We start from the raw sequence: 10,552 nt of genomic DNA, 5'->3' as shown, positions 1-10,552 counted from the left end.
TGATCTCATCACAATTAAATTTAAAAGCATGTGTGAGACCTCGTAGACATGATGAAGTAAAGCAGAGGTTTGGAAAACAAGGTTAAACAAATAATAATAATAATAAATAAAAAATAATAAAAACAAGGATTTCCTTGTAAGCAACAAACAATGAATAGGGAATGGACTTGTTTCCTATATGTTAGAATGTAGCTGTTGGCTTATGACGTCAAGGCGAATGGCCGGTGTTGATATTGACGGTCCAAGCGTTGAACTGAAGCTCGGAGATGGATAAAAACTGCTTCCCAAAAATGAATCAAGATGAGTGGTTCCCAAAATCACATCCTTTTTTTACACTATTGTTTCAAAATCCTGTTACTTTGCGAAATTTGCAGTGGTCATGGTCAGGTAAGGGGCGAGTGAGTGAGCTTTGCAAAATCTTTACAGTTTTAACAAAGGAAAGAAAAAAAAAAAAAAGAGGGACATACTTTCCCCTCCGTTACATCCGAATCTGCGGTATTTCAGACTTGATATCGTCACTGCGTTCACAGTTTATGTGCAGGTAAGTACTGCAGTCTCTGTATGATCCGAATTCTTTTTTCCTTAGGTGAAAAGTGGTAATCACATATAATAATAATAGTCAGTTTCAACCGCCATCCGTAAATATGCTTTAACATCGCGTTAAAAGAAAGGACAGTTTCATCAGCTTTTATGAGAATGCTAAGCATATTTAATGAATGTTGCCGAAACTTTCCTAAGTTAAGAAACACTTTTTATTGACAAAAATAACTTACATCAACTTCTGCATTGAAATAATAGGGTCTACATTAAAAAACGAAAACAGACCAATTAAAAATCTTCCATTATTTTATTCTTTATTGAGAGAAAAAATCTCGATCCATAACGTAATTTTATATCACCATGAGTCGAGGAGCGATGTTCATGGACATCAATTCTTGGAATAAAAGCTTGGCAGCGTATGGAAGCCGCACTTGGGAAATCTGAAACAAAACACAAAATCTTTCGTTAATTTAGAATATAGGCTTCTTGTGTATGAATATTCAGCTACAAACACAAATAAGTGCATGCACAACTACTGACAAGTGTAAATCAAGCATCCAGTGGTTTTATGTTCCTTTCACGTTGGGCACTGATGATTCTGTAGTCAACGGCTTTGTAGACTAAAGAAATGTCAATATGCCGACATTAAAACTGAAGCGATATTTTTCATTATATTACAAAACAGGCACCAAATTACCCTGGAATCTCCACTTCTTGAGCAGCAGGTGTGTTCTTTAGGGACAGTAACCTTAAATCGATCTTTCTTCAGACACACACATATACAATGTTTTATTATACGGCGTGTTTCAAAATGACTTGAACGATAAAAAATCGTTCCGTTAGCTTCAAAACTATCAACGATTAAAACTGTATTGAAATATTTTCGATCACATTCTCGAGTTTTGTTTGGCATGGCCGTACATGTCGTCTCGAGTCTTCAGCCAGGTGGCAGTGACAAGCTGCAAGACGGCTGGCTGTGAAAATGCAGGTAAAGCATTTTCAGTCCTACAATTTCACATTAGTTGGCCTGTTGTAAGCCATTCCATGTGAAATCGATAAAAATTTTTAGGAAAAAACCTCGTCGTCTCAGAATTTGATGAAACTTGGTATACATTTAGGCCCTTATGAGAGATGAACATACACCAAATTTTAGCCCTGTACCCCCTGTAGTTTCAGAGTACAGGGTGGTGAAAAATGGATTTTATTTTCTTTTTTTCTTTTTGTAGAACCTTGTTAGCCTCAATTGGTCATATCTCCCGTAAATATTGAACTAGAGAGAAAAATAATATACTATTTCGAAGAGGAAAGAATAGGCTACAAGATATGTCAGGAATATTTATTTGAAAATCAACTATTTTCCGGGAAAATTTTGCATCAGCAATATCTCAAAGTGCCCATTTGATTTCGTTGAAATTGGGTACCAAGGTAGCCCCATATGTCCGGAATAAGTGTGCCAAATGTCAACTTGGGCCAAGAATGTGAACATTCTGAAAGGTCCTCGAATGTCTGGAACATTATAGAAGGTTCTACAACCGTCTGGAACCTGCTAGAAAATTTTAGAATCATCTGGAATATTCTGGCAGGTTCGTTACCTCTATAAAAGCAGAGGACATTTAACACTGCATGCCAGTAAGCTCTTAGTTCTAGACTGGACAACAAGTCTAGCTGGAAGTGTCTATATAGTGTGCCGGCATAGCTACTGAGATCACAATGACTATACAGCACATCCCCAAGTGTCGGTAATGGATAGTCCCGGGATCCAGATGCAGCATTACCTGTAACTGTGCATTCAAAAGCTGCATTGCTGCTTAGGTGATTCCACTATGTCAGCATTGCCAAGACTACTGTGCCAATCCATTTGGCAGTCATAGCAGTAAATTGAGGGTTGGACTTCGCCCGGTGCAAGCGTGGATAGCAGAACTGGCTCCACAACTCAAAGCTCTGAGTCTGAGCAAGGTGTGTGCAACAAGTGCAGGAAGGAACTAAGTAGGCGCTGTTTCTGAGCAACTGACGTACAGGCAAGTGATTATCAAGAATCGTCTGATGGGCAATCTCTTTTAGTGCAAATCCTGATCAGCCTTTCACATCACCTGACGCAACAATTGACCCAGAGCTTTCAGGTACTTGGTGCGTCACCAATTCAGAAAAAGTTGTTGAGAGATTGGCACCCCAGGTGTCTCTCCCGACATGGTCACAAGAAAATCATTGTAGACTCTAGGCCCATTCTTGACCCAAGTTGACATTTGGCACACTAATGCCGAATATATGGCGCTACCTTAGTATCCAATTTCAAGGAAATCAAATGGACAGTTTCTGATATATCACTGATACAAAAGTTTCCCGGAAAACGATATTTGATTTTCAAATAAATGTTCCTGACATATCTTGTAACCTATTCTTTCCTCTTCAAAATGGTATATTATTTTCTCTTTAGCTCAATATTTACGGGAGATATGACCAATTAAAGCTAACAAGATTCTTCAAAAATAAAAAAAACAAAAACAAAAATCGAACATTTTTTACCACCCTGTGCTCTGAAACTATAGGGGGTACAGGGCTACAATTTGGTGCATGATCATCTCTCATAGAGGCCTACACGTAGACTAAGTTTCATCGAAATCCGACACCATGAGCTTTGGGCTTGGTTGATTTCACATGGAATGTGGAATGACCCTTGTGTGTTCACTGCAAGTTTCGCACAAAATTTCGTAAACCACCAATATCAAAGAACTCCATTAGCAAGGAAATGGATCTGGAAGGATTTCGGTTACCGAATTATTGTACGCAGAGTAAGAAATGGGGCTCGCATTATGCATTCGTGAGTTACTATTTTACAATTTTCACCACTAAAACCTGGACAGTTATAATACTTAAGGACTTGAAATCATTCAAATCATTTTGAAACACCCTATATTGCAATGACAACAGGAAATGAGACTTCTAAACCCCATCTGTCCGATGTTTATACATCACACCCATGCTCAACGGAACTATCTGCTGTGTGTTTATAATGCCAGGCCTGTCTCTAAAGGGTTTTGGGATGGGTATCACAATTCCTTCAGAGGTGCAAAAGAAAAGCCATCCAAGCCTACGATTACGTATTGTATAACTATTTGACAAATGCAAGTAAGGCTCATGGACCACATCCTCTCTGAAGGGTTAATTCATCCCCATGTATTTTCCAGGACTTTAAAACTGTTGAGAAAGTCTTCCATCATGTTTCTTAGTTCACTTACTTCCGTCAAGTTTTTTTTTCTTCAAAAGAAACGAGGATGAATAGTTTCATTTAGTAATTACTCCATATATATCCCTTCCTTGATGAAAATTTAATTTTAAATATAATTTTTAATTAACTTGAAGGATTATTAAATTCTATGCAATAAAAATTCATTTTGACAAAAAAGGGGGCTTCCAAATGACATGAAAAAAAATAGAATATTAAAACTATCGCAATCCCCATTATTTAAAAAAAATGGAAGAATACTTTTCCATATAGACCAATGAGCTGAAAAGACTAAAAGTTCTCCAAAACAAAGTAAACATACCAGTAGATAGGGCTCATTAAAATACAACTTTGTATTAAAATTTCTTTTTCTATAAGGATAAAAGGAAAATGATAGTCAAAATTACTCATGGATTACCGGGCTTCAGTTGCACCATATTCACATATAGCACACAAAAATATTACGTTATACTGGTCTTTATGTCCAAAGTATACATTGACCAGCCAAAACATTATGACCACTACTTTTGAACGAAGTCGTTAGGTTGAAGTAATAGGTACGGGGCACAGCAGAAGCGCTCGCCAGACGATGACAAGGATCTCACTCGATATCAGTGCGACTGTGCTTAGAATGGGAAAGGTTGGTGATATATCCCAGTTTGATAAGGACCACATTGTGATCGCCAGACAGAACGAGCATATCAGACGACGGAACAGTACGACTTGTCAGAGTTCGCGAGCTACCGTGATTAATGTCTTTCAAAGATAGAAAAAAGCAGCGATGTGAAGCGGACACACCTATCGAACGTCGTGGACAATCGAGATTGATACAACAGGATGTGGCACAATTAACAGCGAACTTTAACAGTGAACAAAGCACGAATGTGTCTGAAGTGTTTGCAGATGTAGTGAATTATGCTTCCAGCCACCTACCAAGGCCTCATTCCTTCCATTCCAAACCGCACAGCTGTTGTCCTGTGAACCAAAGGTGGACATACCAGATATTAGATAGATGATCATAATATTTTGGCTGGTCAGTGTATAATTTTGGATATGATAATGGATAGAGAAGAATACGATAATACTAATCGATCCAAAATACTACCCTTAATAATAATAAATCGAAGTTGATTAGTAATTATGGAACGATGGATTATAAGAAAGAAAAGGAGCAGCTCATAACTGATCCATTCCAAATCACGTACAAAGGCAAAATCTATGAAACGAATTTTTCCAAGAACGCTCGAAAAATAAATGTTCTGTTACTCCAGGAATTATGTATTATTCAGAATTATTTCTGCTAAAGGAGAATATTTTTGCCCCGTCAATGTGAGATTCTTCACACATTAAATATTTTAAATTTTCCTCGTATTAAATTACTTAATTTTGCAGCCCTGTTCCAGCCTGAAATAACAGGGTGGCCACTCACCTGGAAAACCGGGAAAAGTCAGGGAACTTTTTTAATTCTGGAAAAGTCAGGGAATTTTGATGAAAAACATGGAATTTTTACTCGGGAGAAAATTTACGTTCTGCTGTATTCCTAGCCATTTAGCCGGTTTATTTATATACGAAATAGCTTTGGTCGCTGGGGGCTTCGCCCCCAGATTTCTCCTTCCTTCCAGGTTTCGTTTATCTAGCTCTGCTGGTTTGGGCTGCGCATACTTTCTTCATATTCTTTTGTCATTTAGTGCTGCCCATGAATTGAGCTGGAGCGAAATCGGGACCATTTTGTAATTAACACACTTGTTTAGTTCGATGGCTGCTTGATTTCCAGAATTCGCTCGGGGCTGCGCCCCTGCATCCCGTTTTGGTGGTCACGTGATTAATATAAAGGCTGAACGATAGTTGAGTATTTCTGCCGGAAGAGTTCCGAATGTGTGTCGAATTCCACAAAATGTGTGGAGTTTTGGTTAATGCGTGTATTTCTATGTGGAATCAAAAACTGTGTGGATTCCACATGCATTTGTACTCAGTGGCTGCAGTACTTTTTGCGCCACACGATTAATTGGCCATGTTTTTTTTTACAGATATTTGACCTTTTGACCACCAATTTGAAGTAATGGCATTCCCCTCCCCCTAGTTTTTACACCCAATTCCGCTACTGCATGTACTATTGTTCTTAAAAAAAAAAAAAAAACATTTTAATAGTGCTCATTTACTTCAGTTCCGTTGTTTTGTTACACAATATTTCCCATCTATGTCGACCTGTTCCCTGGTTGCATAACCACCGCACGCCACTGCTGGCACGACAAAACCTTTGGGACCCGGGCCTACCTAAAGTTGTTAATGCCGGCTTTCTAGACCGAAGTCCGCTACTTCTTAATACATGTAGCTCCATAATTGTCCTCTCCATTCATTTGTGACGTCAAAGAACGATAGCATAACCTTGTACTACAATATGACAGAGGTTGCTAATAAGCACACCTGGTGAAGGTATTGTATATTTGTTGTTAAATCCGGAGAAATATTTGATTGCAAATTAACGAATAATAAGTAGAACAGTTTCTTGATTTGAATTTTGCAATTTTAAACCGATTTTATGTAAATTCTGTAATGGTGTTTTTCCAAGAAAATAAATTTAAGAATTATTGACTACTTATTTTTTAAACATATATTTGTTTAAAAAAGAAATGAAAATTTCAGTCAAGGGAGTTGAGGATTGTCGCAGGGTGCGGGCTCCACCTCCATTGGCCATTTCCTAGCTATGGGCCTGGATCATAATACCATGTTTTCGAGTAATTCTTTTTCTTAACACATGGACTTCTTTGCCGTATAACTCACATGATTTGTGTTTAATAATTGTTTACGGGTTTGCAGGGCCGGCGACAGGGGAGGGGGAATAGGGGACAAATGCCCGGGGGCCTGGAATCACAAAAGAATAATTAAAAGCAATAATTTTACTGGAATTTAGGGGTTCGTGTCCCTGAGTTGCCCAAGGTTCCTATATATACCAATTTTAGATCTCTAGAAATTTTCTGGAAAACCGGGAAAATTTCTGGAAAAGTCAGGGAATTTTGAAATTCCAAATGAGTGGCCACCCTGAATAAAGTCTACAAATATTAATTTTGTGAGAATTGTAAACATTATGTTATTAAATAGATACTTTCAATAAAAATCTGTGAAACATGAACAAACAAAGATTTGTTTACCTCTTCTGTTCGTTTCAATCAGCCGAATGTAAAGGAATGAAAAACGGTTTCTTATTGGCGAAGCGAGGATTTTTAGGACAAGTAACTGAATACATTGAATCAATAATAGAATTTTGTTTTAAGTCTTACCTGAGTCTTATTCTTGCATCCTTTGCATTCGAAGGTGCTGTTTCTTAAGTTAGCAATGGCGATGAGGCCGCAGAAATTGCACACGTGAATTCTGTAGGGATCAGAAACTTCGAAGAGTCTTTCGCGGAGGAACTGAGCTGCTCCATGAGCAATCTGACAATCTCGCTCCATCTCTCCAAATCGTAGACCTCCATCCCTACAAAGAAACAGAGAAACTCATGGATTAATCAAAATGATCGAGAAAGTTCATTAGTTAATCCTACTTACGACGAACTATGGTACGAATCGCTAAAAACGTGGACAAGTAATTTTTTGAACTATATATTAGAAACTCAAATTATACTTAACAGTCTTTATTACGTGTAAGCCTCTGATAATAAATATACTGTGTAGCGCTAGAGCAGGGTTTCTCAACCTAGGGGTCGCAAAGATAAGCGGAAGAGATAAATATAATTAGAATTTAATACCAGATATTACTCAAAGTGGCGACCTCTCGAAAACTAAAACACTCAATAACTTTTTTTAAGAACTGTCCAAGTTTTTTAAAACCAAAATCAGAAATTACTTTATTATCATATGACCCAAAATTAAGGGAGTTATCAAGTTCTAAATTGTCAAACGGCCTCCACTTTGAAACACTATGAAGGATCGGATTCGATATTTGTAATATGAACTGATCAAATTTAGTTTTCATCCATTCGCTTTAAGGGAAGTTACTATATCCACTATATACAAGAAATACAGATGGTAATCAGAAAAATGGAAACACCTGTAGTTGGCAACACGTCAGATGTATGGGTTGGCAGTGGTGTGGCGCCAGCTGGTAGTGGTGTGTTAGGTCGGTCTCCATACTACGTCAGGCGCAGTGGAACAGCAGTGTCCAGTGGCTGCAGCAGACGGAGGTAGTGTAAAATGGGAGACCTCTCAGATTTTCAAAGAGGGCAAATTGTTGATGCGCGGTTATGTGGAGTGAGTGTGACGGCAGTGGCTACTGTGTTAGGTGTGTCGCGTGGGACAGTGTCGAAGGTGATGACGGCCTACACAACACACGGGAAAACCACATCGAGGAAGCGGAACAGTGGGCGGAAGAAAATCATGAGTGACAGGTCACGCCGGGTATTAAAGCGCATTGTCACGCAGAACCGTCGTGCCACTGTGGAGCAAGTGACGGAGGAACTCAATCAGCACCTCCCCCACCCTGTTTCGACAATCACAGTCCGCCGCGAATTACATGACTTGAACTTACGGGGTCGTGTTGCACGGGCCAAACCGCTCATCAGGGACCATAACGCTTTCGCACGCCGCAAATGGTGCCGCGACCATGCAACTTGGACCGTTGAGGACTGGAAACGTGTGATATGGTCGGATGAGTCATCCTTCACCCTATTCCCAACCACGGCCGTGTTTATGTGTGGAGAACGCCCAAAGAAGCTTATGGTCTGCAGTGTCTCCGCCCAACTGTGAAACATGGCGGCGGCTCGGTGATGCTGTGGGCCGCCATATCATGGTTTTCATTGGGTCCTGTGGTCACACTTAGCGGACGAATCACTGCCAACGATTATATCGCAATTTTAAGAGACCACTTGCATCCTATGGTCCGGATGTTGTTCCCGAACAATGACGCCATCTTCCAGGATGATAATGCACCCATTCACACAGCTGGTGTTGTTGCAGCATGGTTTGAGGAACATCGGGATGAAGTTCAACACCTCACCTGGCCCGCCCAATCCCCAGATCTCAACATAATTGAACATCTGTGGTCCGTCTTGGAAACACGACTCCGACGACGATTTCCACCTCCATCCTCTCTCACAGAACTGGCCGATGCCCTGCACGAGGAATGGTGTAGAATTCCACTTGCTACCATTCACGACCTCTATGCCTCCATCCCACGTCGCATCAAGGCTGTTCTGAAGGCGAAAGGTGGCCCGACACCATATTAATCTGGTAAGTTGCAATTTCGTTCAGGTGTTTCCATTTTTCTAATCACCATCTGTATATTCTACTGTTATAGAAATAGATGGATATCGTGAGATTTCCGCAATAGATATATTATAAAGCTTATTACAAACCAGATATTATAAGGAGATCGCTGGCAAGAGAATGTGATAAAATGGGGGTCGTGATAGGAATTAGGTTGAGAACAATTGTGCTAGTTTCGAAAAAAAAAATGTAGAGAAAAACACCAAGCTTACACACTGTAAATAGTAGAACTTTCGAAAATAAATTATAAAGGGTTTCATTGTCGGCTTCTGTCAACTTTCTGAAATAAGATCTGGAAAATACCTTCCTGTATCCCCACACCTACAAGTGCGCGCAAAAAGCATTTTTGGACAATATTGACCTTGAACAAAGAGATTACTTACCTACAGTGGCGTAGCAGCTGCCCCCGCAACCCCCGCACTGCGGGGGGCCCGAGGTATAGAGGGCCCCGAAGTCTTGCGATGAATAAAGATTTAAAGAAGTAGAACTTCAACCTTACTTCTGTCGGCTTTACAACTAGGGGCCCTTCTCTATACTTTGGGGGGGGGGGGCCGCAAAAGTGTGCTATGCCACTGCTTACCTATGACATGTAAGCAGATTATTCTCGAGTACTTTAATTTGTGAAGAACTGCCTTTTGTATCGTTTGTTTCTATCTATTGCGTATTGTGATAAAAATGAATGTGTCTCGCTGAGAACTTCATGACATAATTAAAGGAAAGATGACGCGAGAATGTATTGAGCAATAAGCAAGAACGAATTTCGATTACATGCAGATAGTCATAGTTCAAAATCTCTACATAGTATACTGAGAATGCAGGGGCGTAAATAAGGGCCCCGCATTGCGAGGGGCCCAAGCCGTCAGAGGGCCCCCAAATTGTGAAGTGAGACGTAAAGAAGGGGCCTCACTCCACGCTTTCTGCGGGAGGGCCCCCCAATCATTTAGTTACGCCACCACTGTAAGAATGCGTATTTTTTTGTTTCATACTTATCACCAAATCCGAATGTGCGTAAATGAACTTTCAGATATTCTGTCCATCTCTTCATCTGAAGAGGCATGCATGTTCGTGAAATAAATAAAATTTTAAAAAATCATGAATTTAACAAGAAATGTATGAGATGGAAAATTAAAATTCGCAGGAAGAATATTAAGTTCATTTGAGCTTTGTATTTAGGAGCTACATCTACAAGAGAGATCACCATTCGCAGAATCTTGTAGGAAAGGAAAGAATGAAAGTAAGTCACAAAACAAGAGGATTTATCATCAATTATAGTGCTGCAAACTTAATGAAACATTAGTATATGACTATCAGAAAACTCAAAACATGATTTATATCCAGACAAATATTCAGTTATGAAAGTAAAAGAAGCAACCTATTATTTTTTTTAAAGAAAAGGCAGTAGGTCTTTTTTATTATTTTTTTAAATAACCACATAGTATCCAGAATTTTAGAACTTCTATTAGACAACTAACAAGGAACACTTTGCACTGTAAATGGGATTTTGACGGTAGTTGTGGTCCTTCCAGAT

The 10,552-nt window shown here is 39.4% G+C and overlaps 1 protein-coding gene across 1 annotated transcript in view; it reads right to left on the bottom strand.

Annotated features, from left to right (window-relative positions):
• Positions 1–738: 738 nt before the first annotated feature.
• The window catches only part of Polr2B (RNA polymerase II subunit RpII140), a gene marked incomplete in the record, with an annotated part of 60,646 nt that continues 50,832 nt past the window's right edge, over positions 739–10,552 (bottom strand). The window contains 2 exon segments of the mRNA XM_081734592.1: positions 739–980; positions 7,042–7,237. Of these exon segments, the coding sequence (XP_081590718.1) occupies positions 891–980; positions 7,042–7,237 (286 nt within the window).

Source organism: Thermobia domestica, chromosome 12, assembly GCF_964235325.1.
Source record: "Thermobia domestica chromosome 12, izTheDome1.hap1.1, whole genome shotgun sequence".
In the NCBI taxonomy this organism is placed as follows: Eukaryota; Metazoa; Arthropoda; class Insecta; order Zygentoma; family Lepismatidae; genus Thermobia; species Thermobia domestica.
The sequence above is the reverse complement of the archived record's forward strand: the minus strand, read 5'-3'. Positions and strand labels throughout refer to the sequence as shown.